Source organism: Zootoca vivipara, chromosome 2, assembly GCF_965207765.1.
Source record: "Zootoca vivipara chromosome 2, rZooViv2.hap1.1, whole genome shotgun sequence".
In the NCBI taxonomy this organism is placed as follows: Eukaryota; Metazoa; Chordata; class Lepidosauria; order Squamata; family Lacertidae; genus Zootoca; species Zootoca vivipara.
In genome coordinates, this window is record NC_142584.1 from 79,252,596 (window position 1) to 79,273,527 (window position 20,932).

Sequence of the window (20,932 nt, forward strand, 5' to 3'; positions counted from 1 at the left end):
AAACCTAAACCCCTAGCAGTGTTATTATATGGGGCTCATATTTGGACAGGCGCTCACCTTGGGTCTACAGAAGCTGTGCAGTCTAAGTTCCTAAGGCAATTTTTTTCCTGCTCCAAATGCATCGTTGCGCTTGGAGGGAAATCTCTCCTCACTTGAATTATAGATTTGGTGTAGGACATTTACCGGTAATTAAATGGCTTCAGCTAAATTTGAACCCCACTGGTCTACTACCTTCAATATCGCAAGATTGTCATGAGAGCACTTGGACTAAAATTGTCAACCAAAAGTTTACTTTTCTGGTTTATCACCACAACAGTTATTAACACTTTGCTTAAGTAAAGCAAATAATTTAATTCAACAGTGCCTATATGATATCGAGCAACAGAATAATTTAGGAAATTCTGTCCATGGTATGATTATTTTCCACCTAGTGATTTTGACACATTGGCACCCTATTTGCAATATTTGCAAAATTTAACAATTCCAAAATTCAGATGCGCTTTCACGTGTGCAAGATATAATATAATAAATATAATATAATTAATATAATATAATATAATATTTATACATACATACAAACATACAAACATACCCCGCCCATCTGGCTGTGTTTCCCCAGTCACTCTGGGCAGCTCCCCACAGAATTGAAAGCACAATAGAACATCAAACTTTAAAACTTCCCCAAACAGGACTGCCTTCTTCAGATGTCTTCTAAAAGTCAGATACGGTGGTGCCTTGGCTAGACGAATGCCCTGTAAGACGAATCTTTTGCTTAACGAATTGACTCACAGAACGAATTAAATTCGTCTAGCGAGGCACCACTGTATTGTTTATTTCCTTGACATCTGATGGGAGGGCGTTCCACAGTACCTTCAGCTGTACTTGAGGGTCAAAAAATTCAGCTGGAAAAACAGTTATGTCCATGTGGAGATGGCAGTATTGGGTCAGTGGCCCATGTGCTTCTGGCTTGCACTCTGGCTTGCACTGTCCATGCTGGGTCACTCAACCACTGCTCCTGTGCCCTTTCTTCTAGCAGATCAAGATAATCAGGTGACAGCAAAAACTGCAACAATTTTAGCAGGGGCAATTAGAATAAGATCTGTTATTTGATCATTGATGTAAACCTCCAAAAAATGTATTTTGTATAGTTACCGCAAGTTTTTACTTCTATCTTTCGGTACATTTTATTTTATTTTATTGCCATGGCTAGTGGGCTGTTGCACAGAGATTCTTCTGATCTGATTTTTTAAAGAAATACTTTCTGCTATCTTCTGTTAATAGTGGTCATAAGTGACACATTCTGTGTACCTCAGTATTATTTGCACTGACTGGCAGAGGCTGTCCAGAGTTGCAGACAGGGAGATGGTGGGATTGAGCCTGTGACCTTTTGCAGGCAAAGCAGATGCTCTACCACTGAGCTTCCGGTAGTGAAGAAAGCCTTAATCTTTACTGGTACCTTAGAAATCGAGGCTGGAATTCTGTTTCTGTGTACACACAACTGGTAGTAAGCATTTTTGAACACAGTAGGGCTTATGTCTGAGTAAACATACATATGCAGGATTGTTTCCTCTGTGATTCTTTGGCTGATATTTAAATTGACTCTATTTTCACAGGTCCTTCGTTATCCAGCAAATTCAAAACAGCAATCTCTTCATGGTGGTAGTAAGTAATGAATGTGACTGCGAGTCTGTTTTGCCAATTACCATGGAACCAATAGAAATAAGGTATATCCTTTTATTTGACGCAGGCACGACCTCAGGCAAGCAATGGGAATACGTACTTTTTAGTAAAGTGTTCAAAGTAAATTGGTTTGCTAATTCACTGCATACAACCTCCCTGCCCCCATACAAATGCAATTCTGTAACCAAGAAAGCCAAATCTCGAGCACTTGCTAATTCAACAATAGCAGGATTGCTGCAGCCATCGTCTCTCTGCAGAAGCATCACTGCTGGGGGGGGGGGGTGTTGGCAGTGGCAAGCTTGGGGCTGTGGCAAGCTTGGGGCTCTTGGTAAGCACTTCCCTCAGTGATGTTCTTGGTAAAGCAAGCAAGTCCAGAATGCAGAAAAAGTAAATGAGAGAGATTATAAAACTGTATCTTTATTTGATGAATTTATTTTATATTTTCTGTATATGTAGCAGAAGTGATGAGGTTTCATTTGATAGCATGTTAGATTAGATAATCTGTTTTAATAGTAGGGTACTGGGAAGGGTGGCAAATCTGATATTCCAATTTGTTTAACTTATCTTGTTTTTGCTTTGTGGATGTCAGGACACACCTCTGCACCAAACAGGAGTGCCAGTTTGGCCCCAAGACTGTGGGTACCATGCACTGAAATATGTAGGTGCCTGGGGGACCCAGGGCCCCAGGGAGTTGGCACCTATAGGGGGTAGTATTGCAAGTAGATGCTCCCATTTTGTGACAGGCACTGGACTAGAGGGGTTTGGGTGTTTCTTTGAGCTTGATAAATTCTGATTTTTAATGCATATCCTTAACTTCTGAGAACATAATGAATCCCTAAAATGTGAACGCTTAAAATCCCACAAGATTAGAAGACGTCCAGAGTCTTGCCATGGATTTCATCCTGAGGTATGTGCTTTGGTTTACATTGAAAAGGTGTGTTAAGAATGAACGAAAGTGTATTTGTTCCTTTTCTGCATCTCCCACTGCCTTTGTTTTCTGCTACGATGCTTCATTTTTATCACAGACTCAGTACACACAGGAAGGACTTTCCCACATTCCCTTCTTAAACAGGGGTGGCTAAACTCCCATTTAGGGGCCTGAACTGCCTCCCCAAGCAAATTTTTCTCGCCCCATCCAATGATTTTGGTGGCAGGGGGTCCAAAAAGAAAAGAGAGAGTGTGCTGGGGTGTGCAGAGCCTAATGCCTTGGTGGTTATTCGTGTTGCTCCCTCCCCCTGTTATCAGATCAGTCATTTGATGAGTGAAGAGGGGACTGCGTGCTTCCTGTCTTTGCCTGTGGGCAGATCTACACTCATGGTTTTTAACATTGAGAAAAGGTTAAGGAAAGCTGTAAGGGTCACACTCCATTTAGCTTAGAATGTTAATAATGTGTTATTAAAATGTGTGTGTTAGTAAATATTGGCTTGAACAATTGTAACGCTCTGCTTTTCTCCCGCTTCACTTATTGTGGTTGTTGGTTTTTTTTTCAGGAGAATGCCAGAGAATGTGGTGGTGTTTTAGGCCTGAGTGCTAAGCCTACTCTTCTTGTGCTTCCTCTGCTTCTGGCCATTTTCTCAAGGTGACACTGACTGAGAAGCAATCACTTGGCATGCTAAACAATACATGGATAAACTGTGAACTGAGAAAAGGTGCAACTTAGAAGACATGAAACTATAGTCAAAACATCAGCATTTCATGATTTTAAATGGTGGGGTGATATAAACTCTCCAAATTATGTAAAAAGAGAAAGAGAGAGAGATTTATCTTTTTTTTGGTGCATCATGCAAAGATGGATTTGCCATACAATAGTCACAATTCATCAAGAACAGGACTTCATTAGATAGAAACAGATGGTCATTATTTTCTGCTTTGTTCCATGGAAAACGGTTTAAAACTGTGTACTTTTTAAATAAAGTATATTAAAATCACAATTTTCTAGCAGGTGTTTGATTTAACCTAGCTATGAAGCAAGCCCCGGTGCAAAAGATTGTATTTAACCCCTCCTAAACATTTTACACGGGTGAAAACAGGGAGACGCAGTGAACCTATAAGCTTACTGATAACCCTGAATGTGTGAAGACTCCTTTCAGCCTGATTCAGAACTGATTGGGGAAATCAGTTGGGGAAATTGGGGAACTGATTGGGGACTAACCTTCACACACACACACACACACACACACACACAACACTTAATGCTGATTTCTTTTCTCTTAATCAATTCTAAATCAGACTAGTGAATGTTTGCCCATTTTTAATTTGACAGCGTGTTTGATTTTGACACAATACAACAGCAAATGTAAAAATACTGAGCTTTAGAATACAGGTATTGGGGGAATGATCAGCCTTCCTGCCACTTTGATTAAACGTTATATGCCACACTGTCATTTTCTTGTCATTTTCATCAACACTGTGTCTTTGCTGATGTGTTCTAGATAAAACTTTGCAATTTACGATAGATGATGCAAACTCTCACGGGTAGAGCTATCTGATCAACCAGAGTTCTTAATTTAAATTAAGCCCTGCTGGAAACCATATTATTTAGAAATGTCACAAGACTATCATTGCTTAAATCTATATGAGTGATTCAGTCATTTTTCTTGACATGTGCTTAACAAAACATGGGTTAGGGAATCACTCACATTCAGCCGCAAGATTCTTGTATTTATTCACAGTTATTCCTCATATTTGCGTAGCAAAAACTAGGGCTGTTACAATCCGGCACAAGTAAATGAGGCTTAAGGCCAGTCTGGCCAGACCCTAAATCGAATAAAGTGTGCTAGATGCTTCTGCTGCAAAGAAGAGTTTTGAAACTCCTGCCAGCCCTAGACTTCACAGCTGTGCTGTCTTCTCTCTCTCTCTCTCTCTCTCTCTCTCTCTCTCTCTTGCATCTGTGTCACTTAGAACTCTCAATCCATGGCCTCCTTTCAGTTCTGCCAATGTGTCCTGAACAGGTGGCTGCCTGAGGCAGATTGATTCAAAGGAAGCAGTAACTGTTTCATTGTGTAAGCAACTATAAAGGACCATTTCCCCCCTCAGAACTGAAACCCTGCAGGCCGTGGGCATTTTTACCCCCTTCTGGTTTGGAGATCAAGGTGGAAGACGGAGCATTTGTAGTTTTTTCTCTCCTAAAGGAACTCTTTGTGCCTTCGCTCATAATTCTTTGTTATGCAGCTTGTTCCTGTGCATGCTTACTCAGACATAAGCCCCACTGACGTCAAATGGGATTTGCTTTCCCAAGCAAGTATACATAGGAATATGGACGACATTTATTAAGTCTTTAACATGCCACAAAACTTATTTTTGCTCAAGGGACTAACACAACATATCCCCCCTCCCCCAATTCACCCTTTTTACATTTGGCTTTTTCTAGTTTCTAGCAAAAGCATCTTTGGATGATCTTTGCCAACTGCATATGTATGTATGTATGTATGTATGTACTGCAAAAAAAGTTCAGCATCGAGGATGGATCGGGAAATAGCACTATAACCACACACTACATCTCGGGTTAACACCCAAGTTTGCTTCTAAATGAAACAAACTTATTTTATAGGCCTGCATACTGTATATTATAGGGTTTGACAGTGCTTTTTTTCTATAAAAAATGTTTAGGGGTACTCTCATTTTCCTACTCAAATACTGCCCCTCAATGAGTCCAAACTTAGATTCACAAAATGTTTAGGGTTATGCGTACCCCTGCTTCCCCCCAGAAAAAAAGCACTGGGGTTTGATATGAACTTACTTTCAAGATAGCAACTATTTAACTTCTTCTGTCTCTTATTTTATTGGCTCACACAATTCACAAATTGAACAAAAAGGGCCCTGAGCACCTAGGGCCTACATGAGGGATAGTCAACATGGTGCCCATCAGACACTGTTGTACTACAACTCCCATGCTCTCTCACTGTTGGCCAAAAAGGCAGATTACAAAGAATAAACACACAGATGCAAACAGAAACGATGCAAATGAAAGAAATTCAAAACATATCAAAAGCATTAAAAAAAACCATACATTTGTGTTCCAGCCAAAAAGCGTTCCTCACAATAATGTGTGTGAGAGAGCAAGAACAAATACTTAAGCAGCAGCTCCTCCTTTCCCCCCTTTTTGCTTTTCCCAAAGAGGCTCACCTGGCACCTTCATTATATATATTTAGGTGCCAAGCAAAAACATTCTTCTCTGAGGCCTTTGGCTGATTAAACCACCTATGGCCTTTTGAATGGGGAGGGGGGGTATTGTTTTTGTTTGTTACTATGTTATGTATTTTTGAGTTTTTATATTGTAAACCACCCCTTGATCCTTGGATGAAGGGTAGTATAGAAATTCAATTTCTAAAATAATTTTAGAAAATATCCTAGGCAGACTGGATTTCAGGAGAAGTGCAATGCAACAAAGACCAGAGCAAACATATGGAAGAATAAAGGAAGAGGATGGAGTCAGCTAGGCCTAGCTAAGCAAGGATGGAAAAGAGTATTTTGTGGGGGAGAGTGTTGCTCCTCTGTTATCCCTTCATTAAGCTGCATTTTCTACTATTCTGTAAGCAGTTGCAGCAGTGGCTGTTATCGCAACAGGTATGAGAGATCTACATTGGCTCCCAATATGTTTCCGAGCACAATTCAAAGTGTTGGTGCTGACCTTTAAAGCCCTAAATGGCCTCGGTCCTGTATACCTGAAGGAGCGTCTCCAACCCCATCATTCAGCCCGGACACTGAGATCCAGAGCTGAGGGCCTTCTGGTGGTTCCCTCATTGCAAGAAGTAAGGTTACAGGGAACCAGGCAGAGGGCCTTTAAGGAACAATCACTGTTGTTGTTCAGAGCCATTTAGTCCTGAACCCCTGGCCTACCTGGCAGCAAGTCAGTATGTCAAGTCCCCAGTCCAGGATCAAACTACACATGTCCAAAAAGTCCAGAGACCAAAGCACAGTCCCACAGAGATCCTGGAGCATCTAAGCTGCAGTTCATCAACATAGGCAGTTGAGCAGAAACAGCACCTCAGCTCTGCCTACCCTTTATAATTTGCCTGCTGATTGCAGCATCTGGGCTTCATGAGGCATGTGACCCTCACCTGTCCCAAGCCTACACCTGCTGAGGAATCACACACCTCCTCAAAGAGCTAGCGAGCCCCACCTGGCCAGCTAGGGAGCTGGGCCGTGGGCCTCTGCCTACCTCAGTTTCCTAGAAGGTCCCTCCTGCTCCCTCCGCCTCAGAGCCCACCGAGCAGGGCCGGCCCTACGGCCAGGCTGGGTGGCGCAGGGTGCCTGGGCGCCTGCCAGGGGGGCAGTGCACAGCTGCGCCCACCTGCGAGCTGCGCCTGCCCACCCGCCATGGAGCTGCACCCCTGGCAGCCGCGCTGCGCGCTGTGCCCACCCGCCCGCTGGCCCCACCCGCACAACTCCGGCCGGCCGCCGCACTGGGAAACGGGGCGGGGCGGGGGCGCCAGAGGGATCCGTTGCACCACCGCGCCAGGGCGCCAAATATACTTAAGACGGCCCTGCCACCGAGTTTGTGGAGACAGGGGCCCCTCTGCCCCTGGGTCCTGCTTTGGTTCCTGTGCACTGTCCTGCATCCCCTCATCATCCTCCGTCACCCCATGAGTACTTCTTTTCCCATCCCCTGCTTGCCCTGGTGTGTCCCAGTCCTGCCTACCCCCCTCGCTGGAATCCTCTTCCTCCCCCCAGTTGTCCTGCTAGTTCACGACACTTTTCAAGGCTTAAAATGAAAACATTTTAGGAACACAATAATTCTGTGTTTTGGAAGAATGGGTAACAGATAACTATTTGTGTTCCTCATAGATCTGAGAATGCTTTTCTACATATACTGCTTCCAACCCCAAGATCTTCAGCCTACATAACTTTGGTTCAGTCAAAGGGTCACAGAGATTGCATATATAAAAGCCAGCAAACAGTGCGCGTCCCCTTCACTGCTATAAAGCCTATTATAGCAGGATAGTCACAATATCTTATGAAAGTGTTGAATTTGTGGGAAATGAAAACAGCATTGCTCAAGTCTGTTATTCCCCCTACCACTGAATCTTTTTTAAAAAAAAAAATCTTAATTTAATTCTTTTTTTACATATGGCAGTTATTACATCTTTGTGTCTGTCTGTCTTTGAAAGGAAAAGCTTATGCTGAACATATTTAGCACTAATCACTTATGGTTTCCCTAACAGTAAACAATGATCTTAAATAGCCTTATGAAGGATGTAAATGATCTACAGTTCATGCACCTTACTTCCAGCCCAGCCTTTGAGGCCTTTAGGCAATTCTGTTTCATATTAGAACAAAGCATGAATCTCCAAGACTGCATTTCGCTGGAGAGGGGAAGGGCTGATAATTCTTAGCTGTGAAGTTAGAAATTTGTCCCATTCACTCTTTTCCGAACACAGCACCCCCTTTCTTTGTAAGGATCTGGCAGATTTAAGATTAGTATAGACAGGATACCCTGAGGAAACATTAATGGCCTCCAGAAGGAAAAAGATCAACACACACACAGAGAGAAACCACTACTACCCTCATGTAGAGTGCTTCATATGTTATACATAGGGTGGCAAAAGACCTTGCAAGCCAGTAGGGAGGCCAAGGAGCATGCAGACCTCTTAGAAATATTAGGTGGGTTCCTTTTTCTCCTTTGGTAACAGTTGCTCATGGCATCCATGCCAGATTTATGGAAATATCCTCCTACAAGCAATCTTTGATACTGCAGAAGTCTCCGGCAAAGCTCCTCCACAAATGCTGGCAAAAGTGTGTGGCCTTATCCACAAACGCACCCCACCCACCCTCCAGTGCGAAGCTTTTATTTAGTAGTCGTCATTTTAATTGTATTATCTATCAATGTGATTTTGAAAATGGGGGGAAATAGCCTTGTGTAGCATGCTACTTGCTTGCAGGTTTCCCATGGGAATAAATACTAATAAAATATGGAACTCCCCCCCCCACTATGCTCACTACTGGGGTATATCATAGGATGGCTCCTTTCCTGTAGTGCTATTACAGTGGTACCTCTCCTTACGAATTTAATGTGTTCCGAACACACATTTGTAAGTAAAAAAAAAAATTGTAAGTCGAATCCCATAGGGATGCATTGGGAGAAAAAAATTCGTAAGTCGAAGCAACCCTATCTAAAAATTCGTAAGTAGAAAAAATCCTATCTAAACCGCATCCAAGATGGCGGACAGAGCTCCGTTTGTAAGTAGAAAAATTCGTAAGTAGAGTTATTTGTAAGTAGAGGTACCACTGTATATTCCTCTCACTCCCTGGTCTGACCACGTTGAATCAGAGCAAGCAGGGGACACCCGAGCCCCATGGTTTCTGCATGATTCCCATAATCGAAGGACGTCGGTGCTGCTTTTGTTTAAACGGCCACTGCGCCGACTACTGAAGGTCCAGCAAGCACTTTTCTTTAACAGCGTAGGAAAATTGACAACAGGACTGCAAACCCATGCTGAGTTCAGTAGTAGGAATTAGAAGCTGAAAGACAGAGACTCTGGCTGAGCTTTGGAAGGACCCAGTCTATGATGCTAGTGTGGAAGTATTTATACAAGGATGTAAATAGTAGCAGTACTGCGATTAGATGAGATCATTTGTGTTCCCGCAGTGCTGTCACTTTTCCATGTTCTGTGTTCTAAAGTAAACTGTACGGAAACCTTGATCTGGTAAATTATCCCAAGGATTAAAAATTCTCTAGGAGGGCAGGGTTTGTTTGTTTTTTGTTGCAGTTAGCAAGTGATGTGATACAGTTCTCACCGGGATCCTCATAAGAACATAAGGATTACCTTACTAAGGTTGCTTCCAGATGACCTGATTTTTGAGCATTTATCCCGATTTGTTGGCACAAAGTTTGTGTGGAAGTTATACATCGCTAGCTGTTTGTTCTGATTTTTTTTTGGGGGGGGGGTTACACAACACTGTATCAAATAGTTATCCCAGTGCATTTTCTCATAACGTTTGCTACAGCAAAAGGGCCATAATTGTTTTTTTCAAAGGAAGTTTGCTGTGCAATAGAACCAAGCCACTATAATTGTGTGATGTGCATATTTCTTGGTTAGCAATTGAAACCCACCCAATAGCAACACTCTGGAAATGTAAATGAAGTCCATCAGTCTGCAGGATTCCTGAACTTAGCACGAGTTGCACTAGACTAGATGACCTCTTGGGTCTTCCAAATCTTTGATTTTGCAGGCCACTTGTCTCAGTGAGAATTCCCCATCAGGACTAAATCGTCCACTCACTTGTGAATAGTTTTACATCCTGGATGTAAAATTCCTGAAAAGTTGTGGCATTGTGCAGGACTGAAGGAGACATTCTCAAAATGTTTCATCCCAGCTTTAGCCCTGTATATAGCAAGAGGAGCTACTGTTCAAAGTGCAGGTGAAACTCGGGAAATTAGAATATCATTGAAAAGTGCATTTATTTCAGTAATGCAACTTATTATTTTTAATTTTTAATTTTTACAAATGATTTCTTTTGGAAATTCCACAGTAATAAAACAAATAGTTACAAGAATACAAAAATTAACAAAAATAAACATCGCTATTGCATTTCATTAATTACATTCCATTTATAATTGACCCGCTAACGACAAATAATTACAATTACAACAAATAAAGGCTTGACATATCTTGCTTTGCATGTCATGCATCTATCTCATATATTGCTTTCACCTTTTAAGTTGCATTACTGAAATAAATGCACTTTTCGATGATATTCTAATTTCCCGAGTTTCACCTGTAGGAGCCCATTGGGCATTCCTAAATTGGATTCTAGTAGATGCTAGACTGTACATAGGTATATTCAGCCAGAACTGCACAATTATCTCCTTTCCCCCGCCCTCTCTCTTTGGTTACAGTGAATAACTTTTCTTATAGATACAGTGGTGCCTCGCTTAACGAATGCCCTGCTTAACGAAATTTCCGCTTAACGAAAGGATTTTTCGAGCGGAGGTTGCCTCGCTAGACGAATTCGTTTTATGAAAAATTCGTCTAGCGAATTGCGGTTTCCCATAGGAATGCATTGAAATTCAATTAATGCGTTCCTATGAGCAAAAAAAAAAAATCAATGCATTCCTATGGGATTCGCTAAACAAATTTTTCGTTATAAGAAAAGACCCGTGGAATGAATTAAATTCGTCTAGCGAGGCAGCACTGTAACTGACATCAGAACTCAGAAATAGTGACCTGAATATCTTTACCATTGTCCAGCAATTTTTCTGCAAGGTTTACTGCCCTTAGAAATGAAGAGATTGGTTTTGTTATTCTAGGGGAAATATATTTAGTCCTGGAAATGGATGGCAGAGAGTAGGATTCCACACTCGTTTTTTTGTTAATGGTAAGCAGAAAATCATCTTACTTTCTGGTTCTAATTACACCTCTCAACCCCAGTCACTGCAGATGCACTTGGGTGCAATAACTTAAAGCAAACCATGGGCAACATTTTTCACACAAGCCTCTTAGGTGTCACTATAAATCACTTTCAATCTTCTGGATCAGTTTTCATCTTAAAGCTCATAGGCTCTTCCTCTTGCTTTTTTTTTAAAAAAATATATTATTCTTTTAATGTAGGGCATTGTCCCATAGACATCAGCAAAGGTTTTCTCTGTTTACAAAGTGGAAAGTCAAAAGAGTTTCTAATATCCTGGGAGATTCCATTGCTCTTATCATTCCTTTAGAGTCTAAGTTTAATGAAACACCAAGGGCATGCTTGATAACAGCTTCAAATAATAATTCTCTCTACTCAAGTAGGCGATCTGATTATTAAGGTAGATTAAACTCAGGGATAAACAACATGGCCCCCTCCAGATGTTCATAGAATCATAGAGTTGGAAGAGACCACAAGGGCCATCCAGTCCAACCCCTGCCAAGCAGGAAACACCATCAAAGCATTCTTGACATATGCCTGTCAAGCCTCTGCTTAAAGACCTCCAAAGAAGGAGACTCCACCACACTCCTTGGCAGCAAGTTCCACTGTCGAACAGCTCTTACTGTCAGGAAGTTCTTCCTAATGTTTAGGTGGAATCTTCTTTCTTGTAGTTTGAATCTATTGCTCCGTGTCCACTTCTCTGGAGCAGCGGAAAACAACCTTTCACCCCCTTCCATATGACGTCCTTTTATATATTTGAACATGGCTATCATATCACCCCTTAACCTTCTCTTCTCCAGGCTAAACATGCCCAGCTCCCTAAGCCGTTCCTCATAAGGCATCGTTTCCAGGCCTTTGACCATTTTGGTTGCCCTCCTCTGGACACGTTCCAGCTTGTCAGTATCCTTCTTGAACTGTGGTGCCCAGAACTGGACACAGTATTCCAGGTGAGGTCTGACCAGAGCGGAATACAGTGGTACTATTACTTCCCTTGATCTAGATGCTATACTCCTATTGATGTTGCTGGACTACAGCTCCAGTCCCAGCCAGCATGGCTAATGGTCAGTGATGATGAGCTACTGTTGGTTTAACATCATCAGTAATGAAACCATACTAAGGCATTTTAGGCCCCTTTGGAGTGGGTGTACACACACACACACACACACACACACACACACACACTTACTTGATAGAAAATACAGATAAAAACAAAACTTTAAAAACAAGTGGACATTAAATTTAATCAAGATATAATGAATGTTTGACAAGTTTAGTTTAGTTTTCATAATCCAGTTCACACAATCTTGGTCCGATCTTTTACCTTCCATGAGAACTTTCCTTTAGAAGCTAATGTTTCTTTGTTGGTGAGCCCTTCATTCTGTATTTTTAGGACAGTGGGCTGTATCCCACTAAGTTATAGTCAGAGTAGACCGATTAAAAAATAGTGTGTCCAAATTAGTCCTCTCCATTATTTTCAATGGGTCTACTCTATGTAAGACTAACATGGATACAACTCAGAATTCTTTATCATGTTAATTTTGCCATGTAAATATCGCGACATTCTTGGTCCATTGTTACTGAAATCAAAAGCTTTGGACTTGGCAGCTTTCTGAAAAGCCAATGACATTTGACCAATGAGTGTTGACAAAGCCAAAGAATAATGCTGTTCCCTTTTGCTCAGAGAGCAGGACTAGAACTAGTGGTTGGAAAAAATAAATGAATACCCAGTGTACTGAGAGAGAGTAAGAGCCACTGAAGGGGTTAATGCATCTTGGAGTAAACAGGGGAGTGGGAGGGGCTGGGTGGCCTTCTCAAGTTCTCTCTTTCAGTTTCTCTTTCACATTTGCTGTTTTTTAAAATAACAAATTTATGATAATATTAAGCAAAGGATCCATGTTAAGCCTGCAGCCATTTCTGTCTTACTTGCAGAGCGGCAGAAACCTGCTCTGAAACATCAATGGGTGGAAACGGCCAGGAAACAAATATTAGGAGGCAGTTCCTAAATCAATGCTGTCTTGGCAGTGAAGCTGACTGCCATAGGAGATGGTGGCCTCTCCTTCGAGGAAGGTGTTCAAGGCTGCCAGGATGATTCCTGTTGCTCATTTGCTGCAACTGGACAACAATTGAACGACAGGAAACATCCAGGGATGATGTACAAAAAAGAGAAATGAATCTCACAATTGCAAATGCAAATAATAATAAAGACAGACAGACAGACAGACAGACAGACAGACAAGTATGTTTCCGAGCACAATTCAAAGTGTTGGTGCTGACCTTTAAAGCCCTAAATGGCCTTGGTCCAGTATACCTGAAGGAGTGTCTCCACCCCCATCGTTCTGCCCGGACACTGAGGTCCAGTACCGAGGGCCTTCTGACGGTTCCCTCGTTGCGAGAAGCCAAGTTGCAGGGAACCAGGCAGAGGGCCTTCTCGGTAGTGGTGCCCGCCCTGTGGAACGCCCTCCCATCAGATGTCAAAGAGAAAAACAGCTACCAGATTTTTAGAAGACATCTGAAGGCATGCTTTTAATGTTTAATCGATTATTTTATTTTATTTTTCTGTTGGAAGCCGCCCAAATTATTATTATATATTATTATTATTCAATGTGCCCAACGTGTTTCAACCAAAAATGCCAACAGGAGCATCAGACCTACTAACTGGAAAATCCCTCAGAACATTCAGAAATCCTTTAGATTCCATTAAGTCTCCTGGGGCAGATCATCTTAATAGATCTCCCACCCTATAGGCAGAACTCAATACCATCAATCCAAACCTTACTATGAAATGGTCTGCCGTTCTACTCTCCCATCTCACAATATCATATCATCGATGACATGGCCTCAGGGCAGGTTGACATGCTGCTTTCTCATATGGAGGAATTTTTTTAATTTTTATGTATAAATTCATTTTATTTTTATATGCAAAAGTATGTGAACCGCCATGTGATTTGAGGAGAGTTGGGCCCATTTCAGGGTAATTGGGTTAGGACCAAAAAGAAAATAATAAAAAGAAAACAAAATAAATCAGATTTATTAGCCTTGATGCTAAGTCACTCAAATGATCTATGAGAGTAAATGGGGCAACAAAACCATGAAAGCCAGGAAAATGGATATGAAATTAAGCCCGAGGGAGATAATGATCAAGATGTACAAAGAAAGACTGATTAGCATAGATGGGAACATCAGTGGACAAGCAGAAGAATAAATCTCACTTGGACAGCTGCTCGGATCAGACTGAAGCACATTTAAAAGGATGAAAACAACATACATAGCCATTCCTCATCTAGAGTTTGGAGGAGGGCATCCAATGGGTGGGTTTCTCCTCTCAATGAGGCCCACAGGCAAGATGTGGCAGTTGGTTTCCTGAGATTCCTGAGAATCCTTAAAAAGATCATTACAGGGTTGGGATGAGGGGCGGGGGCTGAGAGGAGAGAAAGAAACCAACCAAAGCTCATGTACAACTGAAACAAGCACAAAGCTGTAGTTCCTGCCCTGTTCTTCTCAGGGAAGTTCACAACATAAAAATACTATATAAATACTGTATAGAACATAGCTGCCAAGTATCCCGTATCCGCCGGGAAAACCCCTTTTTTTCTCACCGTTTCCAGCGGTCTCCCGTTTGGCAGAGAATCCCGGCATTGTCCCTTACATTCGATTCTTCCTGGCGGCCATTTTTCTGGTGCCGCTTTGCCCTTCTATGGGCACCAGAAAATGGCGGCGCCGGCGCCGGAAGTCGCTTCCGCGCATGACCGGAAGTTGCGTGACGCGACTTCCGGTGGTGCTTCGCCCTTCTATGGGCATCAGAAAATGGCAGCGCCGGCGCCGGAAGTCGCTTTTACGTGTTTCCGGTCATGCGCGGAAGCGACTTCCGGCGCTGGCGCCGCCATTTTCTGGTGCCCATAGAAGGGCGAAGCGCCACCGGAAGTTGCGTCACGCAACTTCCGGTCGTGCGCGCGCTGCCGATCCCGGATCTTTACGATCCGGACTTGGCAGCTATGGTATAGAACAGGGGTCAGCATACATTTTCAGCAGGGGGCCGGTCCACTGTCCTTCAGACCTTGTGGGGGGCTGGACTATATTTTGAAAAAATATATATGAACGAATTCCTATGCCCCACAAATAACCCAGAGATGCATTTTAAATAAAAGGACACATTCTACTCATGTAAAAACATGCTGATTCCCGGACCGTCCGCAGGCTGGATTTAGAAGGCAATTGGGCCGCATCTGGCCCCCCGGGCTTTGTTTGGGGTCCCCTGGTATAGAAAAACTCAAAATTCATAAAACCAGTGCTTTTTTTCTTTTAAAAATGTTTAGGGGTACTGTCATTTTCCTACTCATATTGAAATACTGCCCCTCAATGAGGCCAAACTTAGATTCTCAAAATGTTTAAGAGTATGCGTCCCCCCCCCAGAAAAAGCACTGCATAAAACAAACAAAAACAAACCAATAATCCAGTGTTTTAACTAACTAACAAAGTCATTGCTGGTGTGGAAAGAACTTGTTTCTATGTTTAGGGCCGCATATTCAAATCCAGTAGGACTTTGTAGAAATGAGCTGTGCAAATGTACCGCATATAGAAAAATGTGAGCCCCAGGATGCCTTTGACAAATTATTATGAAGAGCATATCACGGTCATTTTAGTCAGCTTCCCTAGTTGAGCTTGCCAAAGGTAGGCTATTTTGTGTCAGACGCAGAAAGTCACGCACTGTTACTATACTTGTGCTGACTCCTCTCTAATCTCTCAACACATTTTAAAGCAATATACTAATAACAACTTACTTTGCCAGAAGAGACAAACTAAACAAGCACAATATCTATGGAAAATTTAATTGCCCAAAACCTGCTTTTTTATTTTTCAAAAAAAGCTTGAAACCGTTGCTCGAACTGCATTGGACAATTGTCTGACCAGTTCTATTTCAATCACGGTTTAGGACTAGAAAATTATATGCTGTGGGTTTATCATGCTCAGTTTCCAGGCTCAGTGAATTCTGTGCATTACTGGGCTTAGATGGTCTCATTACATTAGGGCAGAGTTTATCAGCATTAACCAAAAACCGTTTTTTCTGGAAAGCAGGGGAAATGATGAGTTGGTGATTTCTTTTTGAGCAATGGGTGGGTGGAGTAATACTTTGAAAAACATGTAAGAAGCCATTAATATTTTTAGATCTGAATTGCACACACACACACACACACAAAGACACACACCATTTTAAAGGAGACCTACAGAAATGCCCATGTGACTCTGGGCCACAGGAAACAACGGAGCATGCCCTTCTTCATTGCCAGTATTACATAGACATTCAAACTAGGTTTATCCAACTCATCTTATATAAGTTTCCTGGGCGTTCAGAACAACACAACATCTCCCTATTACTTCAGGACGAGAGCCCAGAAGTCACATATTCAGTCACCAGATTTTGCGTTGCCATGATAGATATTTGATGAAGAATGGTCTATGCTACAATTCAGTCCTAAACTGAAGGCCCATATTGTTCGATCCGCACTTCTGAAGCCCACCCCATAGAGCTGTATTAACCTATCTTTTAATTTTTCTTATAAATTTTTACTCACCCATTATCTATGCTTAATTAAGTATTTTATGTACAGTGGTACCTCGCAAGATTAATGCCCCACGCAACAAAAAACTCGCAAGACTCGCAATCGTTTTGCGAGGTTTTTGGTGACTTGCAAGACGAAGTTTTCTATGGCTGCGCTTCGCAAGACGATTTTTTTTGCGGGTCCCCCCACCCCCCGCGGCAAACCACGCTTCGCAAAACGAAATTATCGCAAGACGAAGCGACTTGTGGAACGAATTAATTTCGTCTCGCGAGGCACCACTGTATAGGTTTAAATCTACGTTTGGTTCTTGCTCCTATTTATTTAATAATTATTCGCTTAGATCCATACTGTTATGCTATTTATTTAGATGTTTTGCTCATGCTGGTCTATGACTGTTATAAAGTACTTGACTTGAAGGAGACCTACAGTATTAGCAAGCCACCAAACTGCTTACCAGTTACCGGTACATATAAGGGCAAATCAAGTGCTTGCTAAACTTGATTTTTGCTGGTTCCTGGGAATGCAGAAGACAACAACAGAGAAAGGGGGGTTGTCTAACATGGTGTCTGCCAGATGATGCTGGATTTCAACTCCCATCAGCCCCAGCCAGCATGGCCAATGGTTAGGAATCATGGGAGCTGTAGTCCAAAAGTTTCTAGAGGGCACCAGGTTGGGGAAGACTGTCCTATTGGGATGGGAAATATGTCTGCATAAGAAAGTTAGATTAAAAACGAAGCCCCCCCCAATGAAAAAGTCTAAAGTGGTACCACTTATGCACGTGTGATTTCAACAGGCATGAGGGTGGTGAAATCACAGCCCTGAAGGCATTCCTTTTTTAGCTCCTGTAATACTTTTGCAGCTACCGAAACGGGTAACTGTACTTTTAACAGGCACTCCCTACTTCATTGTTTCCCATCCCTACATGGAGGCTTTTTAACAGCTTTTTGGATTATTACTATTATTAGTATTACATTATCTATCTTCTTTGTGGGTAGGTAGGATAGACTTTAAATGAGTTTTTAAAAGCATCCCCTTCCCCCTTCCACAAACTGTGTAGGAGGTCCAGATTAAATCATCATGAAAGGTTTGCAAAATGTTTATACACGTTCACTTTTGTAAGCAAACGGAAGCCATTAAGCTTCCAGTTTCTAAGGATGCTCCCATCAAAAGATGGGTGGAGTTGGACTGTCATTAGAGATTTATACTAACAGAAAATCACAGCTGAGTCGTGAGAGCTGATTTCCCACAGGGCAAACTGAAGGCTGCTTTTCACAGATTCCTTCCTAGAGCATGAGGAAGTTTAGTGAAGCAAAGAAAGAACAGGGCATTAGGGGCTAAAGTGTGGAGAGCGAGTGTGGTGTAGTGGTTAGAGTGCTGGACTAGAACCTGGGAGACCAGAGTTCAAATCCTTACTCAGTCATGAAGCTCACTGGGTGGCCTTGTCTCTCGGCCTACCTCACAGGGTTGTTGTGCGTTTAAAAACAGGGAGGAGGAGAATCATGTGTGCCAACTTGAACTCCTTGGATGAAGATAAGAAGAGCCTTCTGAAACAGGACAGTGGCCCATCCAGCCCAGCATCCTGTTCTCACAGTGGCCAACCAGATAATGATAATGATAATAATAATAATAATCATTTATTACTTACACCCCGCCCATCAGACTGGGCCTCCCCAGCCACTCTGGGCGGCTCCCAACAGAATATTAAAAACACAATAAAGCATCCAACATTAAAAGCTTCCCTAAACAGGACTGCCTTCAGATGTCTTCTAAAAGTCAGGTGGTTGTTTATCTCCTTGACATCTGATGGGAGGACGTTCCACAGGGCGGGTGCCACTACTGAGAAGGCCCTCTGCCTGGTTCCCTGTAACCTCACCTCTCGCAGGGAGGGAGCCGGAGCTCAGCGTCCGGGATGAGCGATGCTTATGGGAAGACCTGACTGCAAAAGCACCCTCTCCTCCTGCAGTTCCCAACATGCATTCTCCCACCCCTAGAAACTAGTTGAAACTGGTGCATTTTAAATCCTGAGGGCGGGGCTCCTACCAGTAGCAAGTGCTCAGTTGTAAAGAGGAGAGGTGGGCAAGCTCATGCATCTTTACTCACAAGTAAGTTCCACTGTGTTTCATGGGACTTGCATCCAGGAAAGCGTGCACAGGATTGCAGCCTAAGAGCTTTGCTGGATGGCAGCCTAATTGATGATATGAAGAGATAAATTCCTGGCTTTGTAAATGTTTGTTTTCTTGTGTTTTCCTTCAGGGTCAAGTTGCTGGGGTTTTGTTTGTTGTTTGTTTTGATTTGGTATAAAGAATCTTATGAATGAAGAGTTGTGCTTTTAATGTAATTCTGTTATCTGGGAAGCTTGTGTGTGTGTGTGTGTGTGTCCTGACAGCTATGCTGGAACAATTATAATGATATAATCTTATCATGCGGCACGTAAGGGTGATTGAAATGTTATGTGTACCTTGTCAGTAGGAAAATAAATGGGACTCTTATAATTTAAAATGCACCATCTTTCTAAAGCAAAATAATAGCTTAAAAAGCCAAAGTAAAGTAAAAATAGGCATTGTATGGCATATCAATTATGAAAGAGCAAAATAATAATACTTTTTTGGCATGTGGTGCTCAGTTTATGTGAGGGACATTATGTCCCTGCTCCATTCTTTCTTGGTCTCTGTACTCACTCTGAATTCCAATTTTAATTATGAAAATTTTGAGACTGGGCGGTGCGATCCAAGCCACCTTTATGCCAGACTGTGGCGGAGCTGGATTCAATGGAGGCTTCCCTTCACTTGACACTACCAGGTGAGCTGCCCTCCAACCAGCAGCCACCAGCAAAGGTATGCATGTTTCACTCTGGCGGGTACCAACTGCCATATGCAGGTGGACAGGAGGCCCACTGCTAGGACCCCACTCAGCAGAAAGTCCTGAAACCGAGTAGTCCAAATGCTTGCATCTGCTCCACAAAAAATATCTTCACCCAACTATGCACAAGTCACATCAGGATCTTCCTTCCTTCCTTCCTTCCTTCCTTCCTTCCTTCCTCCCTCCCTCCCTCCCTCCCTCCCTCCCTCCCTCCCTTCCTTCCTTCCTTCCTTCCTTCCTTCCTCCCACAGCATTTTTTCAATACATCAGTAACGTGCTGTGCACAAATGACCTGCACATGCTGTGGAATATTGCAGAGGCATAGCATTCTGTACAAAGTTTGGCAATGATAACATACCCTTCGACATTTCTCCAATGAAAATAGGGACATCCCATCCATACCCTTCAACATTTCTCTGATGAAAATAGGGGTGTCCAGTGATATTTTTTCTAGAAAAAGAGGTACTGGGATTCACCATGAACACACATCCTTCTTTCTCTTACAATGGCAATGGCGCCCACCTGAGAGGTGCTGGAACCAAGTACTGGTGAGTTCTGGCCGATAAAAAGCCCTGGGGATGTCCTATTCCATACCCTCCAACATTAATCCAATGAAAATAGGGACGTCCTACCATACCCTCCATCGTTTCATTAATAAATCAAATCAGGGACACATAAAGCAGATCCAAAGCAAATCAGGTTGCTTCTCAGTACTTCTGGCACTGATGTCAGGCAAATACTTTGCCAGCGCACACCTCTAACATATCCAATACAGCACAAATAGTACAATAGGGGATGTAGCCACAGATCCTAAGAAAAAGGCTCTCCCCCTGCTTTGAGATTCATATTCAGCCAGCTCACATGTATTTATATTTGTTCTACCAACCTCTTTGTTGTTGTTGCTATCTTCCCCCTCCTTTCACCTGGATTGTTGCCAACCTTTTCTAAACATTCGCAGATCTTCCATTCGAAACAGATATCTCCTAAGCATCCATAGACGATGCCACCTGACTTACATGAGGTAACATGAAGTCCAGGAAAGTGGGGAAGAATTCCCTCAGTTTCTTCCAGGGAGGCAGGAGAAAGTATAAAAATATTCAGGGCTGGGGACTTTCTGGAACAAGCAGCAGTAATACGTCTGCTGCTGGAAACATCACATATTCCCCAGAATGCCTAAGTTGAAGCCACCCCAGTAGTGCGTTCCTATTCTGTAAAGCAGGGAAGTGGATAGGACCATCCCTGTTCAAGCTACTTTGAAGGAGGCCAGATTGATTTACCCCCTATAAATATCATCTTAGAACTATTAGAATAATATTTTGGAAATACAATGCTTGAACATATGGAGTGAGTTACCTCCCACAGTCATGTGAAACTACTACTGAATTACTGCATTAACTTCCCTGTAGCTAATGAACCATGTTATTAATTACAGGCTCTCCAAACAAAACAAAACAACATACAGTACTGCAAGGCAAATAAAATATTGG

General features: G+C 42.4%; 1 protein-coding gene across 8 annotated transcripts in view; it reads left to right on the forward strand.

The window, feature by feature from the left end:
• The window catches only part of CACNA2D3 (calcium voltage-gated channel auxiliary subunit alpha2delta 3), a 503,883-nt gene extending 500,272 nt beyond the window's left edge, over positions 1-3,611 (forward strand). For 3 of the 8 annotated variants that reach the window (XM_088662250.1, XM_088662249.1, XM_088662251.1), the window contains 3 exons: positions 1,614-1,726; positions 2,505-2,587; positions 3,171-3,611. In XM_088662250.1, coding sequence (XP_088518376.1) covers positions 1,614-1,726; positions 2,505-2,587; positions 3,171-3,263 — 289 coding nt within the window. In that variant the 3' untranslated portion in view covers positions 3,264-3,611. Of the gene's footprint in view, positions 1-1,613; positions 1,727-2,504; positions 2,588-3,170 lie in introns of those variants that run through there. The other 5 variants (XR_015948236.1, XR_015948235.1, XR_015948238.1 and 2 more) reach the window with 2 other exon arrangements.
• Positions 3,612-20,932: the final 17,321 nt, after the last annotated feature.